The sequence below is a fragment of the Indicator indicator genome, chromosome 9, assembly GCF_027791375.1.
Source record: "Indicator indicator isolate 239-I01 chromosome 9, UM_Iind_1.1, whole genome shotgun sequence".
In the NCBI taxonomy this organism is placed as follows: Eukaryota; Metazoa; Chordata; class Aves; order Piciformes; family Indicatoridae; genus Indicator; species Indicator indicator.
In genome coordinates, this window is record NC_072018.1 from 23,064,720 (window position 1) to 23,085,799 (window position 21,080).

The window sequence follows — 21,080 nt, forward strand, 5'->3', positions numbered from 1 at the left end:
AGTTTCCTCCAATTGCCATTGGGTTATAGTTAGCACCATAGGTGTTTTGCCAGAAAACACAACCATTTTTCTCTGATGAGGGACATGCTAAAACCTAAAGAGATGACACTGTGATATGGGAAACACAGCAGAAGACTAAGACCCATGTCTCTAAGGAGCTCCCAAAGAACCAGAAATGCTGGGCCTCAACCTGAGTAAGTAGTAATAAAAAAAAAAAAAAATAAGAACATCATGTAGTGGGCATGTTTCTTAGCAAAGAAAAGAAGAAAGAAAAACAGCAGAAAAGAAGGAAAGAAAGAAGGAAGAAAAAGAGAAGGGACATAGGAATGGAAAGGAAGGCACACAAGGATTCTTAAAAATAACTTAGCACCTGGCATAATTGCTTCCATAAACTATATTGTTGCCTTGCAAAGACATTGACTGAAAATTAGATGCAAAATCTAATAAAGTATATAAATTAATTAATTGAAGAGGGCCTTATCCTGAGACAATGCAGTAACAAGCACAAGATAAGATTTCTAATGGATGAGTCTAGTGAAGCTGTTACCACATCCCCCTCTTAACAATACTGTCTAAACATTTGACCAGTCACCCTCTCAGTATCATCAAGCAGAATAAAAGACCACGGTCCATATGATATAGTGTAATGTTTAAGGTATAATATACTGTGTAATTTATACATTATATATGTGTGTGCATATATGCATGTGTGTGTGTGTATATATATAAACTATAAAATACACAATTAATAGGTAATGGACTTTTCATGTTTGTATTACTATGAGGAAAGCCATTGTTGGCATTGCCAGAACAGGCTTGGCAAAAACAATCCCTCACTGGAAAGCACAGGTGTAGGAAGGAGGAGATCCATTTTCAAACAAGTAATTTGATAGCAGCTTCCTCTGTGTAGCTGTGGAAAAGAAAGTGTAGTGAAATGAAGTTTAAAGATAAAATTTGATAAATTAAATTGTTCTTTCTAGGATCAAATCTAGTCTCTGAAGAATTCCTACAGCCAAGACTTTACAAAAAATAGTGTTAAAGCACAGTATGCCTAAGAAACAAATTTGAAGCCTAAATCTCATCAGTTTAAGACTCCGTATAAAGTTCAACGTTAGATGGGTTTGCTGTTTAACGGATTTCATATGACAATCCCTAAATACAACAGAAATGCTACAAAGATGCACATGTCTCTCTCCATCATTTTTTAAAAGTCATGGCGAACAGGAGAGGTGCCTGATAACTGGAAGAAAGCAAATGTCGCTCCAGTCTTCAAAAAAGGCAAGAAGGAGGACCTAGGTAACTACAGACCAGTCAGCCTCACTTCCATCCCCAGAAAGAGGATCAGCTCTTTCCAGGAGCTCATCCTGGAGGTCATCTCTAACCACATGGAAGACAAGAATGTCATCAGGAGTAGCCAACATGGATTTATCAAGGGGAGATTCTGCCTGACTAATCTGATAGTCTTCTCTGAAACTAAGACCAAATGGGTAGATGGAGGAAGAGCAGTAGATGTCATATACCTTGACTTCATTAAGGCTGTTGATACTGTCTTCCAAAACATCCTCATAGAAAAGCTCAAGAAACACAGCATAGACAGCTGATCCATGAGGTGGATTGCAAACTGGAAGTTCAGAGGTTTGTCATCAGTGGCACAGAGTCAACTTGGAGGCCTGTGGCCAGTGGCCCTGTGGCCCAGGGATCAGTACTGGGTCGTTTTGTTCAATATCTTTATCAACGACCTGGATGAGGGGACTGAGAGTACCCTCAGCAAGTTTCCTGAAGATACAAAACCTGGGGGGTTTGGCTGACTCCCTGTCAGGCTGTGCAGCCATCCAACATGACCTGGACAGGCTGGAGAGCTGGGTGCAGGCAAACCTCTTGAAGTTCAGTGAGGATAAGTGCAGGGTCCTACATCTGGGGAAGAATAACAACTTGCACCAGTACAGGTTAGGGGCTGCCCTGCTGGAAAGCAGCTCCACGGAGAAAGACTTTGGAGCTTTAGTAGACAGCAAGTTCTCCATGGGACCACAATATGCCCTTGTGGCCAACAGAGCCAATGGTATTATGGGGTGCACCAAGAAAAGTGTGTCCAGCAGCTCTAGGGAAGTTCTTCTATCTCTCTACTCTGTCCTGGTGAGACCACACCTGGAGTACTGTGTCCAGTTTTGGGCTCTCCAGTTCAAGAGAGACAGAGACCTGCTGGAGAGAATCCAACAGAGAGCCACGAGGATGATTAGGAGACTTGAGCATCTCCCCTATGAAGAGAGATTGAGATCCCTGGGGCTGTTTAGTCTTGAGAAGACTGAGAGGGGATCTCATCAATGTCTATAAATATCTGAGAGGTGGGTATCAAACACAGGGGGCCAATCTCTTTTTGGCGGTACTCAGTAATAACACAAGAAACAACAGGTTCAAGCTTGAACATAGAAGATTTCACCTCAACGTGAGGAGAAACTTCTTTACAGTGAGGGTGACAGAGCACTGGAACAGGCTACCCAGAGAGGTTGTGAAGTCGTCTTCTCTGGAGACTTTCAAAACCCACCTGGATGCATTTCTGTGGAGATTACCCTAAGTGATCCTGCTTTGGCAGGGGGTTTGGACCTGATAATCTCTTAAGGTCCCTTCCAACCTCTAATGTACTGTGACACTGTGATACTGTGACTTTTACATTGAAAAGAAAGGGGTCACTGATTGTACCTCTATGGTACTGTTAATGCCATGAGACATGACATAAGTACCATGAATATAGGACAGTACAGCCTGTGTTGGCTTTTCCCCACTGAGTCCCAGCTGTATTCTAGCATTCATTTAGTGACTCAATTTCCCTGGGTTTTATAGATTCTACAGGTGATTGTGACCATCAAATCTATTTTTCCTGTAAGTGGCATAGCCTCATGTGTATGATATGCCATGGCTTACAAGTGACAGTTTCAGCAGTTTGAAAGTAAGCAATACTTGTGTTCAGTCCTGAGCCCTGCTCACTGCTATGTGTATTATGTTTGTGTTTAATCCACATGTACAATGCATACATAACTGAAGCTAGGACATCATACTCTTACATACATGTCCCAACGTGCACAGGAGTTGTTTTGTTGTTTACTTCTTCAATTTTCTAGCTCTATAGACTTCAAACTGTGACTACATAGTAGTCCAGGTTCATCAGAAAGGCTGCTCACAACCAGAATTACATGTAGCCTTTGTACATAGTACATGTGCATAGGATTCAGCCCTCATGATGGCAAACCAGGAAACTTGGTCATCTACTTCTCAAACAAGTGCTGCAAAGAAAGTGCAGCTGTTCCAGTCATTTGGAGTACAGCAATGCACCTAAGTATATAACTTCTTCCTGTGCCTTTGAGGAGGCAGTAGCCTGTTAATACCACAGCTAGGCTAAAGTCCGTAAAGCACAAAATATCAAATGATCGTGTGTTCATCAGTTGACAGCACTCCACTGTACAAGGCCCAGAGCGTCCTGTTCTACTAAGGTCTGTTTTGAGTGTGGGGTTGGACTAAGTGATTTTAGATGACTAGATAAAATCGGTATGTGGCATTTTGTGCCACCATGAAAAAAAATATGGCTCCTTGGTTAGGTAACACAGCAATATGCTCCTTGATTAGGTAACACAGCAATGTAAACTTGTCATAGTAGAGTGCTTCACCCATGTTACCTGCATGCTTAGGAACCAAGTCATAACTTCTGTAATCTGTTTATGACCATACAATGTCATATTAACATAATCAATCAGCCTCAGCTTGTACTCAAATAACCATCTGAAGGCAGTGAAGAGTAATAGGTAAAAGAGGGAAATAGAATACAAATCTCTGAATGTTGGGCACTCCAGAGCTCTCTTTATGCATAGTAATAAAGTGAACAAATAAATACATTTTAAGTAATAGTCAAAACCAGAAACAGACCAAATGCTATGGGCAAAAATAAGATATTTTTGTACGGTACCTTTGGTAGAATCATGTCTCAGACTGAAATTATTGTTATGTACCACAACAGATACTGAGGCAACTCAATATACTTCAACAAAAACCTGTGTATCTTTTTGGAAGTAAAAGGTAATAATCACTTGGCTCTTCTATTGTGTCTGCGATTGGTATAAGTGAAGGACAGAAACCAAACCAGAAAAACCTAAGAAAAGCCTCCAAAACTGCTGAATCCACAAAAGAAATTTCTGCAAGAACTCTCTGAAATGGTGTGCTCTTGTTAATGTCACGAGACAAAATCCTAACTACAAGGAAGATGTCTCCCTTATTGGAATGTGCACCCTACCATGCATCAGTGCTTACCATTTAAAGATCCTGTCCAACTCAAACCATTCTATGATTCTGTGTTGTTGAATTGATGTTAGGATTTTCATAATCAGAGTGCATCTTGGGAAATGTAAGCCACTATGAAGTCCGAGGAGAAAGAGTATGAAGGAATGAGACTTTGAGGATAACTACCATGGTAAAATTTCAAGGGAAAATAGATTACTGCTTAGCTAGGCCAAAATTTTATTTCTGATTCAACAAGATAAGAGGAAATATTTTGATTTGGGCATGTCAAAACATTTCCATTTGATCATGTATTTAAAAGTTAAATTTACTAAACAAAGTGTTCTTAACTACTTCTATAGTAGTGGGGTTTTTTATTGCAGTTAGCTCTGATTGATATAAGTAGAGAAAGAATTCAAACCGCTGTAATTTCTCATTACATAAGCCTGGGTTTTTTTAACCAATATATTCATAAAAATGTTTGTGTTTTAGCTCTGACAGATGTAAGTAAAGAAATAATTCAAACTACTGTAATTTCTCATTACATGAGCCTGTTCTTTTACCAATATACATATTCATAAAAACATTTTTGTTTGCTTGTATTCCAGTCATGTTTATCTTCTTCATTAAGATAAATTTTGTAATTTATTTTCATATTTTTGCTCTTATTAGCAAGCAAAATAAATTTAATCTATGAATAAGGAAACAGAAGAATTATACAGCGTTTACTTTCAACATGAACATGACCTGATCTACCAAAATATTGCAAGTAAATATAAAATTGCTTTCCAAAAGGTATATGTTATCTCAGAGTTTCATTATCTGCCCTCTAAAAGGGAGATGTCTAAACTGCACAATACTCTAATTTCTCAAGTACTAGTACCCTTAAGCCTCTCAATATCTGTACTGAAAGTGTTGCTGCAGTGTTCATTTCTTCCAGCTATAATTTATGTATTTTAATTGTTCATCTGTAGATGTGGGAAATTAATTTCTTGCATTGTCAGAGGTTGTAGCTGATGAACTTTTGTTTTAAAACTCCTTAAAACAAACAATAAACTGAAAGAGTGCTTCTTCTCCAGTATATGCTCAATCGTTTCCCTTCTGGGACTCCCAGCACTCCCAGCACATTGGGGATCTGGGACTATCACCTTTGGACCTTTGGCAATTGCTCTGAGCTTTCTAAACCGTTGCCTCAGCTGCTTGCCACAGACTATATAAATGAAGGTCCAAGTCAGAAGGCTCACTCTCCCTCTGAGGTGGTAGAGAAGAGGTAAAGAGGGGAGTGGAAAAGAAAGATCAGCAAGAGTGTTCAGGGCTCACCATGGGCCCTGCACAGCTCTTGCTATTCCTGCTGTTTCTCAGCAGTGGTGTTCTCACACGTAAGTACTGCCTTTACATTAGTGCTTTTTGCTGCTTTATTTATGAATCTGTTAAAACAGTAATAATGCAAAGATAACAGAACGATGGCTTATAGATTTAGAACGGGTGTGGCAAAGATACCAATTTTTCCCTTTGTAAGACTGGGCAGTCCTAGGATGATCACAATGCTGAAAAAGTCACAAATGTCACCTGATGTCTTTTGAACAGATTTCGTTCAATTTGCATTTCTAAGGAATTAATGTAATTCATTTTGGCCCAATTGTTTTTCTATAACAATGTCCTTTTAAACCCCCATGGAGATAGCTGTGGCTTGAAGAGATTGCACAGACTTATCCAAGCTGTTGCTAACCAGTTTTGTGGCAAATGTGAAGACAGAGAGCAGTAAAGCAAAATGTATCTGGCAGGAAATATTGGCATTTGAAATACAATTTTGTGCTGAAGGGACGTAGTTGTTACTAGTAGTAATATAAGAATTAGGCCAGTAGAGGCTTTTTTTTTCCCTAAGATTAGAGCCTAGATCAATATGGTGCTGTGGACTATGGGATATCCAAGAAGTTGCTGTTTGGAATACAACACTGTAGTGTTATATAAGACTTAAGGAACCTTAAGGAAAGTTAGTCTGAGCCAGTTATGTAGGTCTGGTTTTATATTCATCATACATACATCTTTGTTGAACTACTATTCTGTTGTTAACTGAGATTTTACAATTTTAAAGGATGGACTTGTTTCTAATGGTTGTTAATAACATTATTATTGTTCCTATTGCAATAGTAATAGTGTTATTAATGTTGTTATTGCTGTTGCTGGAACTAATGTTACACTCCATTTCCATAGTGTGGCTAACCTTAGAATTCCCAGAGTAAGAACCTGGCAAGCGTGTAGAAAATATTGTGAAAAATGCTGCAATTCGTATGTGATATCCCAAAAAATGCTACAGCATCAAGTGGATGCAACAAATTTACCAGATTTTAATTTGATTTTAAATTAAATTGTATGGGACATCCTTAAGACAGATAGGCACAAATTATTCTTAACTTGAATAGGCTTCCAAACAGTGTTCTTTTCCTCCAGAGAAGGAGCTCTCAGTATTCAGAAAAAAATCAATAGCAGGGAATTGTAGTATTAATCATCAAAGCTGTAATTTTTTAAATGTACAAAAATAAAAACATAACCATTCATCCATTATGCAGTATTTTTGTGTGCTCAAATACTTTAAAATTTTAAAATAAACCATGTTATATGGTACATTTAATGTGTCTACCTCTACATTTTGTGCCCATCATTTATAAGCTTTCCACTTCATATAACATGTTTTTTATAAAAATACTTTTGACCTAGAAGCTGATCCTTCTCATTTTAAATCAAAATAATTTAATTCTGTCAATTAAAGGTCCTATTCTGAGATCTTAGTTTGCAATACCAAGGCAACTACTGTAACTCCCTTTATATTTGACTCTGTACTGTCAATGTTAATAGTAGCTTTGTTATTTGCATCAGTGTGCCAAACTACATCAAAAGTTTGTATAAATTTAAAAATCGTACAATAAATGTAGTATTTCCATTTACATTTCCACAGCCCTTGTTTTATAGCTTTAAATTACTTTTCCAGCTTATAATTCTTGTTTTTATTCTTTACAGAGGAAGAATTGCCTGAAAGTGGAAATCCAGAATGTTCAAGTAATTTCTTGCCTCTGCTTTGTTACCTTGTTTTTCCTGTATTAACTGAATGCATCTTTCAAAGCTTGATCTTTCCTATTCCATAAATCCTCAGAAATAACTGAAGCAAAAGTAATGGCAGTAAGGTTTGGCTCAAATAATTTCAGAAGTCCCCTAAGACTGAAGAAGCTCAGATTGGGTTTCTAAACTTCTAAAAAGCTCCCATTAAAAAAACTACTTTCAATCATTTTGTTGATTTCTTAATCAACAGGTGTCAGATGCAAACTCCTTAATCTAGAAATTTCCGTTTATCAGCTGTAAAGATTTAGCAGTGAGGTTATTCACATCACACTTTACCATGGGCTGAATCTCACTTATCACAGTACTGGGCTGCTAAACCCACGGAATTGCACTCAGATATCTAACTAAATACCTGCAGAATAAATCATCAACTCCTTTAGCAAGGGCAGCGATTTCTATCAACAAGTCAAGACTCAGGAAATGCTGACTTCATGCCCTAACTGTGTAATGAACTCTGACTGGCCCTGACTTCTTGGTTAGATACATAGTGTTCCACAGTCGGGTCAAAGTACCAAACAAGTTGTTTCCTTGTTTGTCTTCAGGGTGGTTTTTATCCCATTTTGCTTGCTTTAGCACCATCTCCAGGCAATTTGGTTTATTTCAGCTGTCTGAAACAACTGCTGGGATTCATTGACAGTTTCTTGAATATTTTTGATACAATGACTTTTCGCTATTTGCATTTCTAATCTTACAATATTCCCATTCCTTTTCCATTTATTTCTCTTTAAAATCAGAAAACTAAGCAATAATTAGCCTTTTCTCTTTAACATAGTCAATACTGGCATTGTGAAAACAGGAGAATGTACGGTTAAGCAACGTTATACCCAAAAGTCATGGGGATGGTGTTGATTTTTTTAATTATTATTTTAGAAGTTAATTTTAAGGTTAATTAGATCATTTAATTCAGTTTTCAAATATTTGTAAGATGCTGATTACTGAACCATAGGTAGTATTAATTTTATCCATCCTATTTAGCAATTATGTGAAAGTAATCTCAGTTAGAATGCTATTAAAGTATGTAAAGCTTATAAAAGTGATAAAAATGTGATAAAAGTGAGAAATTTGAGTTTAATAGTATTATTCTCTTCTCTAAATATGCAATTTTGTGACATAGAGGGAGAGATAACTTTGCCATTGGCCTCTGACATGACAAATATTTCATAAGAGGAAGAATAAGATACATTCATGGCAAGTGTAGGCAGACAAAATCATATGGATTTGATGGTGGGCATGTGGTCTTAGACCAAGGAGACTTTACCTTAATTTTTTCTATAAAAATGTTCAGGCAGTCACAAATAGCCACAGAGAAGTAATTTAGGATTTGCTTTTCATTCAGCATCAGAACAGTGAGTTGCTCAGTCTAAACAGAGGGAACAGTAACTTCTGGTTCAGACAGAGCTAAGCTGCTCTAACATAGTCACTTAAAACGCCTGATCATCGTTGTTTAGTTTAAAATTATACTTGCAGTTATAGTGGGAGTGGTAATTCAGTACATTGTTTGACCTGTACTATGCATTCCAGACACCAAAAGAAGATCTTATATCCCAATATTTGACACTGAGAAAAATTTCTTTATTTCTCTATGACCATATTCATTCCTGCTTTTAGGGTTTAAAATTACAAATTTGTTTCCTCTGAAAGCAACAGGGATAGATTAAACACAGGTGAAATTCATCACTTTGAGAAAGCCCCTTATATTTTGAGGCTTCCTTTGATAAAAAGAGAAACACCTCTGCAAATACTTCCTCATGCTTTATTCTTGCTCATAACTTAGTGCTTTTACCTTGTTCTGGATTTTCCTCTTGTAACTAAATTTTATCTCAATTAAAAATAATCTAGTAAAATTTGCTGATCTAATAAGTGAATTAGCAGATCATGTTTTGGGATACTCTGGGGCAGAGAGAGACTCTGCAGATTCAGCTTAAATAGTGTTGAGGAATGCTAGCTTTGGTGTTCTCTCTCTCTCTGTTTATTTGCTTTTAGTCCCACTTATGTGACTTAGATCAAGTAATTGCTTAGATATGAATTATGGTGGAAAAATCTGAGCTGAAATGACTCATTTCATTAACAATTTGAAAACTACCATGTGATTGGTTTAATTTAGAAGCAATAGTATCATTCTGGAAACAGTTCCCATCTGAAGTTTTCTCCCATTTTTGTCATTACCTTTAATGGGGCATGACTTGATGATTCTAAAGGTCTTTTCCAACCTAAACAATTCTATGATTCTATGACTTGAAGGTCAGATGGCATCATATTGCCAGATGGCATCATATTGCCAGAGCAGTGGACCCCAAAACTTATGCTTCCCCCACAGATTTTGACGTACACTTCAGAAAGCATCCAGATTGCTTCCTCTTCTGAAAGGTATTCTATGGAAGTAAATAGTGTGAGAGTCCTTCATTTTGGTTACACAACACAAAGCATCTACAGTATTGTAGATTGTACATATTGTAGATAGTATTGTACATCTAAAGTATTGTAAGCATCTACATATGCATATCTTACCCAAGTCATAAAAGCATTCTTGTTTTCCAATTGCAGAAGATGCAACCAGATTTAAACCCCTCAGAAAATATGTTTACTCATATGAAGCAGAAACATCAAACGGCATCATGGGAACAGCAGATTCTCGAAGCGGGTCAAAGATCAATTGCAAGGTAGGGAAAGAGGAGTAAATACAACTGATTGTCACTGTAAACTGAATAACATGGGAGCTGGCAGCTGGGGAGCATCCTTCAATGTTTTTTCCAATCTAAAACCATTCTTTTGTAATGCACTTGTTAAGAGTCCTGAAGACTAAGCCCTCCCTGTCCTAGACAGAAGGCACTGAGGATTGCAAAAGTCCTTCATACCACTCTGCCAGTGCACCTAAAAACCTGATCTGACTGTACTTTTACATAAGGGAGGGGAAAAAAATGGGTAGTTCAGTTTTCCTCAGCTCCCAGGTTGAGTCTACCAATGTCCACCAAATAATTCAGGAAATTAAACTAAACCAGATCATTTATGGTATCAAAACCATGTGATAGCCTGTTGATGATAACAGTGACAGTATCACAGTCAAGCCAGGACAGAGTCCAAACAATGATCCATGTGATAAATCAAGCTTTCATACATTTCTTCTAGTACTATAAATTTTCAGAACCTAAGGTGATTTGTTACTGTGTATATAGTATACTCCATGCTATTAATCAGCAAATACATTCATATCTTCTCCCTCAAGTTACCTTATGTTACTTAGAGTACTTTGGAATCTTTCCCAACACCTGTTAGTAGAGTGATCCTAGCAATTTACAAAACCCAAGGAATATTTTCAAAACTATACCTGGATAATCCTGGATACCTGTACCTGATAACAACAAAAAAAGGATGAGTACATCATATTTGTGTTTTCAGGTTGAACTGGAGGTGCCACAGCTGTGCCACTTCATCCTGAGGACAATGCATTGCTCCCTAAGGGAGACAGTCGGTGTTGACACTGAAGGAAAAGCCATGCTGAAAAAGTCAAAGGTCTCTGAGGACTTTGCAAATGCCATGTCTGAGTAAGTGATATGAATTATCATCAGTACTTGTACCCTATTTATGGAGCATGCTGCAATGTTACTGTCTGCAGGCTATCATGTAGTGATAGGACTAGGGGGAATGGAATAAAGCTGGAATTGGGGAGATTCAGGCTGGAAGTCAGGAAGAAGTTCTTCACCATGACAGTGGTGAGAGCCTGGAATGGGTTGTCCAAGGAGGTGGTTTGGGCCCCAACCCTGGAGGTGTTTAAGGCCAGGCTGGATGAGGCTCTGGCCAGCCTGATGTAGTGTGAGGTGTCCCTGCCCATGGCAGACGGTTGGAACTAGATGATCCTTGTGGTCCCTTCCAATCCTGACTGATTCTATGATTCTGTGATTCTATGTTTTTCCAAGCACAGAACGCATTCCACAACAACATGGTAGATTTATAATCTGGTTCACAGCAAAACTCTCTCTCATATAGTTTAGGGAAAAACTTTCTCAGTTTTCAGTTGCTAGTAGGGAAGGCTTTTTTTTTTTCCATCCAGAATTTTCACCTGAAATCTTTTTGTCATTTATATAATCTACATCAGGATACTGTCTGGTAGTCCCCTAAATGATTATTGCAACTGGAATGTTTTCTTTTGAGCAAATTCTCCTGTGGCAACCATTTTAAGATAATTTTCCTTTGCTGACACAGTACGAAGTGTGCAATAGAAAGGCATTTGAGACTGAAGTCCAGATTTCCTATCCCAATCTTTAATGACCTTATAAAAGTTATCTTTTCCTTACTTATCTGCTTTCATGACTTATCACTACTCCTCCCTCCACCCAACTGCTCTCTAGTGCTTGTAAGTACATTTCACTCATGCAAGTTCATGCTTCAAGTTTCAGTGTCTGAGTACACACTCCATCTTGTTTCACAAGCCATAGATCTCAAAACAACTGGAGACTTAAAATATATTTTGCAGAAAATGATCAGGGGTTTATTTAAAAACTACAACTAGCAGAGAATCCTTCCCATCATTGTGTAGCTTACTGTAGTAGTTAATAATTACCTCATTCTCCTCTCTGAATTTGTGTAATTCCATCTTCTGGCCACTGCTCCTGGTATTTGCTTGTCCTTAGGTGATGTAGTCTGGTGATATCAGATTGTACTTGGATAGAATTGTTCTGCTTTAGGAGTAATGCTTTCTAATATTGGCAACATTGAATAGTGAATAATGATAGTCCAAGATAAGCATTTTGCTTTAGCTATAGCCCAACAGTTTACTGAAAACATATTTTTCACTAGGTGACTTTAATGTGATTTCATACTAATGTTGGGATTTTTTGGGACAGGCATGAGCTGAAATTCAGCATTCAGGATGGAACAAATGTCAAGCTGTATCCAGAGGAGGATGAACCTCTGAATGTACTGAACATCAAGAGAGGGATCATCTCAGCTCTACTTGTGCCAGCAGAAACAGTAGAAAATGTAAAAACAGTTTCAATGGTAGGTGTTTTGAATGCACTCACTTTGCTTCTTTAAGAAATGGAAGAAACCTCACCTAGCAGAGTTTTCAAAAGACCTCAACATTCGAACGAGAAAGGATGCCTAGGTCAGAAAATGTCTAACAGCATGAACAGGCACTGATTTCTTTCTTTTTTACAGGATACTGTGTATGGAAAGTGTGACAGTGAAATTGAATTCAAATCTAGAAAAGGAAATGTTGCAGAAGATATTTCAATTAACAGAGACCTGAAAGCCTGTGATAACTTCAGTCCCATCAGAAATTACGTCAGCCCTATTGCCATTGTAAAGGGACTAGTAAGTATACCAGCAAACAGTATATAACATTCTTCTCTATATTACTTAACATGGTAAACAGCTACTAGAACAACTATTTTTTTCTCTTTACCTTCTGAAAGTTTAAATAGATTTTCTTAGCATTGAAATAGATCGGACTATAACACTCAATAGAGAAAAAAAGGTGCAGAGAAAGAGAGTAATTACCTTCTTTCATGTTCTTCTCAGTGTTTTTTAAAGGACAGCTTTTTATAGATGGATTTAGGAGTATTGATTAAATGATAATCTATCCAATCATATTGAGATTTTAGTTTTGTGGGTCAAACTTTTCAACGTTCCAATTTTGTGTTAAACATGTAGTTCACTGAAACCCTGATGTGTATACGGTGTGCGGGAGGAAAAGGCTTGCTTGCATGAATATTGTAGATTTCTTCCTGGTGTCACAGCCTCTGTGCTTGTGAATGTTTCCCTCAAAAAAAAAAAAAAAAAAAGATTTCATGTCATGCTAAAAACATATTTTATAATTTCTGCCACTTCTACAGCATGTTGCAAAAATTTTTAATATGTATGTAACAGTGAAATTAGGCAGAGCATCAGCTCTTGCAAGGGACCTGAACTACTATAAAAATTACAAACTTCTTTCTATGAAGGAGTCCTTTGTTGCATGCAAAAGGGAATCAGTCATGAAGGAACTATTAGGCCAAACACCTCAAAGAGGCCTGAGGGAAAATTTTTGTCTGTGAGGAGATGTAATACTAAAGATTGATACTGGCACAATTTTTATTTTGTGTAAGGATGATTCCAGTTATGCATCAGTTTCCAATATGCTGCAGTTGTTAATACCACAGTAAAATGTGTCAGTCTTTAAAACTGTGCTTGGTTCTATACTATTCAGTAAAATGTCTGCCAAACTATTTTACAGAACTTCCCACTATCTACCCTTCTACGGAGCACTCAATTCTGTCACTACAATATTGATTCAAAGAAAAGACACATAAGAGATGTTGTCTGCAGTGAAAAACACCTCTTTCTGCCTTCCTCATACAAGTAGGTTTCTTACTATTTGTCATTACCCATTAAAAATATTTATTTCAAACATGTATCACATTCAGCCCTGACCTCATCTCTAAACGTGCATTTTTTTGCTCAAGAAGGGAGGAGTCATGACAAGACCCCTCAAAGTTACTGAGACTCAACTAAAGCACTGACTTTTTCTTTGCTAGAAATCGCTATGGCGTGATGGCGGAGGTCAACCAGACACTGAAGCTTGAAGACACCCCAAAGATCAACAGCAAAAGTTTCGATGAAGGTATAGCTGCAATTCCCAATAATACAAATGCAGGGACAAAATATAAATACAGGCCAAATTAAAGAACAATGTGTATTTTTAAAGCAATTTATTAGTTAAACATGGGGTTGAGGAGACTATGACAATTCACAATTTGTAATGAAATTTGATCAATTTAGGCAGGAAAAAGGATGGAGCATAAAATGGGAAAACCTGAAAATTTTATTATGCAACTTTCAGCTTCAGCCACCAAGTGTAAACAGTCCATGATTATTATGTATTTGGTTCTGGAACACACTTTCTTGATGTGCAGTTATTATGCCTAGTCATATCATGCTTCTTCTAAGATATATTTATTAAAACTTGGAAAAGCAAACTATGCTAGTACAAACGGTGTTAGTTAAGGAATCATGAAAATTTAAAAGAGGTTATGCAAATAGATATTTTTCTGATTTTGGGGAGAATTAAATTTAGATTCCACTCCATTATTTTTAGAAACTGTTACATTGTTAAAAGTTCAACAGCTATATGAAATAATCTGTAGAGTTTGTATTTATACTGAATGTATGACAGAATATAAAAATTAGCTTAGCTCCTTGATAAATGCATAAAGAATGCATATTTTTTTAAATTGCTAGATTCTATGGAAGAAAAGGGACTTGCACTGGAAAGTACAGATACCAAATTCCCCAAGCAGGGGGATGCTGTACTGAAAATCCTTCAGGAACTGCAGAAACTTACAGCCTCCCACCAGAACCAGCAGAGAGCAAGACTCTTTTACAGATTTGTTTCTGGACTTAGAACTTTACACAACAGCACTCTTAGCCCTCTTGTACCAAAGCTGATGGAAACTTCAAGGTATGTTATAACAGTTTATTGTGCAAGTACACCACATGCCAATGCCATAGCAAATCCATTCCAAAGTTGATTTAATACATGTAGCTTTAAGTCAGAGGATAACTAGATGTATAGAGTGCTTTTCAGGAAGATAGGTGTCATCAGAATGATCTAGAGAGATAAATAAGGAAGACCTGTGGATTTCATGTTTTTTCCACCAGGAATGCTCAGTTGTTAATTGGAACCTGAACCTGAACATTAAATGTATGAGAACAGTATAAAAGTTTCACAGAATCATTGAATCATTCAGGTTGGAAAAGACCTCCAGGATCATTGAGTTCAACCATTAACCCTGCTCTACAAAGTTCACCTCTAAACAACCTTTAAACACATCCAGGGCTGGTGACTCAACCACCTCCCTGGGCAACCTATTCCAATGTCTGATTTAAATAGATCTGAAGGTTCTAGCCTTCTGTGAAGAACTAATAATGTTTTGATCATTCCTCCATCAAATCTTCCAAACTTACTGGAGAAGATGAACTATAAATTAGGTTATAATACAGCCCAATACAGGGCTTTTCTCCCTCACAGGAGTGTATGCCAGATGCAGTCCTGTGTATATTAGTATAGCCAAAAATATTTCATGCAGTTTTGCTCAAGGGCAATGACTGTAATTTCAAACTCCTAAGTCTGAATTATAGCAAAGAACACAGATTTGATGGTGAGATTTTTGGAGGCATGGAAGGATGCAATTCTTTGGTCTGAGCCTGCTGTCCACTCACCGCCCTGACTTTTTTTTCCTGGTTGGACATGACTGAAGTTACACAGACTTTATATCCTTAGTCTGTAGAGGGACGAGAGCCTCAGACTGGTTCAATATGTTGTATTATAATGCAATCAGTATTCTTCCAGTCATGCATAAGGATATATCATTTATATTAAAACACCTTGATAAAACTTGTCAAATGTTTATTTCAAACATACAACATGCAGCAATAATTGCAAACAGGGATTTAATTAAAATCATCTCTTTTCCTTTCAGTTCCATCACAGTTCAGGGCCTGATTCAGTGCGGAACTCCAGAGTGCTATGGTGCAGTCCTTCAAATTCTGAGAACTGGAAATGTGAATCCGCTTGTGGTAGACCTGATCACTTATACCCTGGGACTGCTGCCTTCTCCAACACCAAAAAGAATAAAGGAAATTCTTAACATGGCCCAGTATCAGCCAAGCAGAGCTTCTTTTTATGGCTTGAGTCATTCTGTTACTAAGTAAGTAATGATAGTGTGCAACTGTACAAAATAACCTCAAGATAACATTAGTTATTGTTATATGAGTGCTCAGAGTAAATCCTCAAAGTAGTCACTTTTTGAAGATTTTTATAAATTTTCATTAATTTGCTCTTTGGGAATAAAAAATAAATAGACATTTATTTTCTCCTTTTGTTTCTAATATATTTATTTCTTTAGGTTCTACAATGAGAAGATGGTTGTGACAGAGGAAATAACAGATGTTGCAGACTTCATGGTATCACTGCTTGGCACTGATTGTTCTGGGGAAGATGAACTCACATACCTCACACTTCGGGTATTTTTATTTCCTTTTTTCCTTATGCAGACTGTTAGTTTAAATGGTAATGCATGTATTAGTCTACTTCTCTCAGTGGAGAGAAAATGTTTATCATCTTTCTCTGCTTTTATTGCTGACAGGCTATTGGAAACATGGGTGCAGTAATGGAGAAAGCTAAACCCGACCTGAAATCTTTTCTTAAGGCGTGTATCAGAAATGAAGCTGCATCGCTTGCAGTTCAGAAAGCAGCTATCCAAGCATTCAGGAAAATGACTGTTACTGAAGAGGTAAATTGGGTCACAAGAAGAAGCAAACTTCTTCAGTTTGTCTTCAGTTCACCTTCACTCTTCATAGAAGTCATTGAATATGCAAAATCATTCCTCATTATTTCACATTTTTACTATCTCCCTTGTAGCTGTCTCCATCATTTTTAGAACCCCTTTGCTTAGTTTAGTTCCATACACATATCTGAGAAGTTCTGCAGACTTCTGACTTAGTGTGTGTTGCTCCTTTGAGATGCAGTTGTTTTGTATACGTAGTCTCAGTTTAATTGGAATGTTTGGATCTGTTCCTGTTAGAATGTCTTGAAAGGAATACTACTAATTAAAGGGCGGTTTTATCAAATTAATCCAGATTTAAATGGATTTAATTAAGAAAAAAATCAGGTCCCTGTTTCATAGTGGCCTTTTGTTGTCATTGTTATTAATATGACTGGTTAGATTTATGTTTATATTACAATGATGTTAAAGCACCTCCTACAGAATGTGCTCTAAGGGACATGCTCTTTTTTTCCAGACAAGGCTTAAAAAGTCTGGATCCTGAAACACATGGAACTCACATCCTCAGATTCAACTGAATTTTTACACTTTTTATTTTTAAATTATTATTTTCAAACTATAGTTTTGCTTTTTCTGCAGCAAAAGATTATTATCATCTTTTCCTAAGTTGAATTAACTTTTTTTTCCCAAGATCTGAAGATTTTTCTGTAGACCAGAACACTTCTGATTCCCAACAATCAAAAATTAGTATTCTAAACAAGAAAGTAACCCATCAAATATAGAAGTAAATCAATTTTAATAAAGCCATAATTTCTATGAGTTTTTCTATAAAAATAAATTTTATCAGAATAGCTTCAATAAAATGTTTTTTTGTCAGTTATAGAAATAGGTTTTAGAAACAGTTATGCAGTCCTGAAAAAAATTGCATCCTGGAAATCATCTCACCCTGTATATTCCCAAAAGAGTTTAGCATTAGCACTATCATGTACTAGCCAGCTCATCAGTGCAAACCATTCTCTAACTATTTAGGACCGTTCAGCACTTCTGAAAGTCTTCCAAGAAGGGGATGCACCTACAGACAAACGTCTAGCAGCCTATCTCATACTTATGAAGAATCCTTCCTCAAGTGATCTTGCAAAGATTTTGAGAGTCCTCACAAAAGAGCAGAACGAGCAAGTGAAAAGCTTTATTGCCTCACACATTTCCAACATTCTTAACTCTGAAGAAGTAGGCATTGAAGAGTAAGTAAACTTTAGTTATATACTGGTCTCATAGGAAGAACAAAGTTCTGACCATGATTGCAGTGGTAGTTATTCATCAGTGCATTTATTTTTTTCCTTTTGTTTGTTTGTTTGTTTGCTTTTCTGTTTTCTTTGTTTGAAAACATCAGCTGAATAAATCTATGGCTTTGTCAGAGCAGTGACAGCTTACAGTGTTTCCCATAAGACTTATTTTTACCATCAAGGCATGCAGAGAGCTAGCCATTTACAATCACCTCAGTTGTATGAATGTCTGCAAGTGACACAAGAAATCCCTTAACTTAGACTAAATGAGGTTTTGGAATTCATACTAATCATATATACATTTCAATCCTCTTTCTTAGTCTAAAAGCCCAAGTTGAAGAAGCTCTGAAAGGAAACCAAGTTCCCACAGCCAGAGATTTCAGAAAATTCTCACAAAATTATCAGATTTCCAAAAGAGTTTCTGTACCTGGAGTCGGTCCCATCTCTGCCAAAGTAGGGGGAAATGTGGTATTTGATCCAAGCAGCTATGTTCCTAAAGAGACTATGCTAAAAACCACCCTGGATGTGTATGGATTTGGCCCAAGTGACATCTTTGAGGTACAATGATTATCAAAATCTTTTGCTCATATTAATTTGTTTTCTTTCTCATTTCTGTTTTCTTATAACAACTTTCTCTGAATAATGTATTGTTTTTACAAGCTTTGGGAGAAGTCTAAAGATCACTGTGCTTACTTACAAGGGGACTTTCATTTGATGTCAATGGGCTTTAGAGCAAGTCATTTGTTATGTGATGTCACTTGCCACTGACTGGATGGACGACCCTGTTGGAGTTATTAAAGGCTTCAGCCAGGGTAAAATGAACCCATCTGTAACAAATTGACTTCATGCTAATGAATCATTACTGGCACAGTGAGGTACTCATAGAAAGACAGCCTATACATAGGATTTTTTTGGACCTCACCACAGAGATAAAATGAATTGTAAAACTTAGTGTTTTGTATCATACCTTAAGAATAATAGACTTGTAGGATACACATTGTTTGTTCCTCAGAAACTCTGTTTGTTGTAAAGCTCGAAAGAAGTAGGGAAACTGTCTCAGTTATTGCATTGTCCTGTTCATTTTAGCTTGGCCTAGATGGAAAGGGGTTTGAACCAACACTGGAAGCTCTGTTCGGAGAGAAGGGATTTTTCCCAGATGCTGCAAGCAAGGCCTTGTACTGGGTTGATGGAAGAGTGCCAGAGCCAATTTCCAAGGCACTGTTTAACTATTTTGGCTACTCCTCGGATGGCAAGCAGGATCAGGTACAGCTTGAAAACATTCTTTGCACAGCACAGCATTCCTATGTTTACACAATAATTACAGCACTTCCCCTTTTATTGTGCATGAGCCTTCTCTTCTGGTAAGCTAAAATAGAAATAATTAATTACATTTAACAATGTTTCCCCTCATTCTATGTGGGAACAGCCTCTGGAGACAAATCTGTAAGAAGTGCATGTGCAGATTACCTGACATTCACTAAGTAACTGTTCTAGATGTACCTGTTCTAGATGTAACTCTTCTAGCTCTATGATCTAACAGATGTCTCATTAATCTGTTTCACTGCTCTGACTAAATTTTCAGGACATCATGAAAGGAATAATGCTTAACCTTGAAAAACTGATAAAAGAACTGGGCAAAAAGGAAGCTCCTGAAGGAAGAGCATATCTGAGAATCCTGGGAGAAGAACTTGGGTACATGAAACTCAATGATTTCAAATTACTGGGAAGCATGATATTAAAGAGTGCTAAAATTCTTCAGAGTATTCCTGAAATGGTATGTTTTGGATGCACCATTGTGTATTATTAATAAGGGCTTTTTCTACCAGATTTTTTTAAGGTTTATATTGTGTTTATCTATTAGGTAAAGAATTTTATAGCAGCATGAAAATAAAATTATTTAAAATGAAACATCCAGGTTTAGTCTGAAGGACTCTGAGAAACCCGTGAAGATTCTTCAATAACCAGGTGGAGTGGTGGTGATAGGAAGGAAAAAGGGAAGGTTTAGAACTTACTGTATGATACTAGAACAGTGCCTAGTGTCTTAGTGTTGGCCATTATGTTGTACTACTAATTTTTAATAATGAAAATGTATATTAATATTAAGTAATAATTCATCATGTTAAAAAGAGGAGGTAGTACAGTGTAGGAATATTTGATGTCAAGAAATCGCTTTGCCATTGACTTTGGGAAGCCAGAATATTACTTTATCTAAACTAATTCACCTTTGATTGTATATGCAAGGTAGATGATTTGTGTGTATCAGGGCAGGTGATAAAATCCTGTATTCATTTAAAGTGAAGATTTTGATAAACTATCTTTAGTCAATTTTTTGAAGCAAGCAAACTGGAGATGTCAGATTCTGCACTCTATATGACATTAACTTTTTGGATTATACAGTTTCAATAATTCCATGATCAATTTTTAAAGTGCAAAATGTGTACATTCCAAAGCATACATTTGTTGGTATTCCTTTCCTTGTTTGATTCACAGATTGCACAAGCCATCTCAAAAGGTGTTGACAGGGATTTATTTGTCCACTACATGTTCATGGACAATGAGTTTGAGCTCCCAACCGGAGCAGGTTTACAACTGAAGTTTGCCTTGTCTGGAATAGCAACACCTGGGGCCAAAGTAGCTATGAAGATTCATCAAAAAAGCGTAAGCCACCTCTATTTTGTCTCCTCCTAATAACCTACAATCTCATTTAAGGACAAAACTGTAACAGTAGAAGATTTTTTTTTTCCCCCAATACTTTTGAAATGAAAAAAATAGCTTACTTCTTAGAGCTCTCCAGCTAACTTGTGGGTGACATTTATCTTAAATTAAGAGGCAATAAATATAATAAATTAAGTATGAGACAAAATCAGATTTATGAATTAAAAGTATTTTAATCACTCTTGCAAAAATAACTTTTTCAATCTGTTTATTTCTCTCTTCTGCCTCTCAAATGAGAATAGTATAAAAGTTGCAGCCTGTGAATTTCCTTTTCAAAAGAAATATTCAGTAAAAATCTTTTGATAAGGCCAACTCAAAGTGAAAGTTTTGATATTGAAAATTAAATGAAACTTTTTTCTTTATCTGAAAGGAAACATTTTTAAATTGTAACAGTTAAAGAACATGTGACACAATCTTAATTATCCTGTAAAATCTTTTTTCA

At 36.7% G+C, this 21,080-nt stretch overlaps 1 protein-coding gene across 1 annotated transcript in view; it reads left to right on the forward strand.

Moving 5' to 3' along the window:
• The first annotated feature begins 5,584 nt into the window (after positions 1-5,584).
• APOB (apolipoprotein B) overlaps positions 5,585-21,080 on the forward strand; it is a 36,378-nt gene continuing 20,882 nt past the window's right edge. Inside the window, exons 1-17 of the mRNA XM_054383568.1 lie at positions 5,585-5,642; positions 7,282-7,320; positions 9,925-10,040; positions 10,777-10,922; positions 12,222-12,375; positions 12,535-12,690; positions 13,592-13,716; positions 13,893-13,978; positions 14,596-14,815; positions 15,837-16,064; positions 16,263-16,380; positions 16,503-16,649; positions 17,670-17,881; positions 18,244-18,481; positions 19,010-19,186; positions 19,506-19,697; positions 20,414-20,581. Coding sequence (XP_054239543.1) covers positions 5,585-5,642; positions 7,282-7,320; positions 9,925-10,040; positions 10,777-10,922; positions 12,222-12,375; positions 12,535-12,690; positions 13,592-13,716; positions 13,893-13,978; positions 14,596-14,815; positions 15,837-16,064; positions 16,263-16,380; positions 16,503-16,649; positions 17,670-17,881; positions 18,244-18,481; positions 19,010-19,186; positions 19,506-19,697; positions 20,414-20,581 — 2,580 coding nt within the window. The remainder of the gene's footprint in view (positions 5,643-7,281; positions 7,321-9,924; positions 10,041-10,776; positions 10,923-12,221; positions 12,376-12,534; positions 12,691-13,591; positions 13,717-13,892; positions 13,979-14,595; positions 14,816-15,836; positions 16,065-16,262; positions 16,381-16,502; positions 16,650-17,669; positions 17,882-18,243; positions 18,482-19,009; positions 19,187-19,505; positions 19,698-20,413; positions 20,582-21,080) is intronic.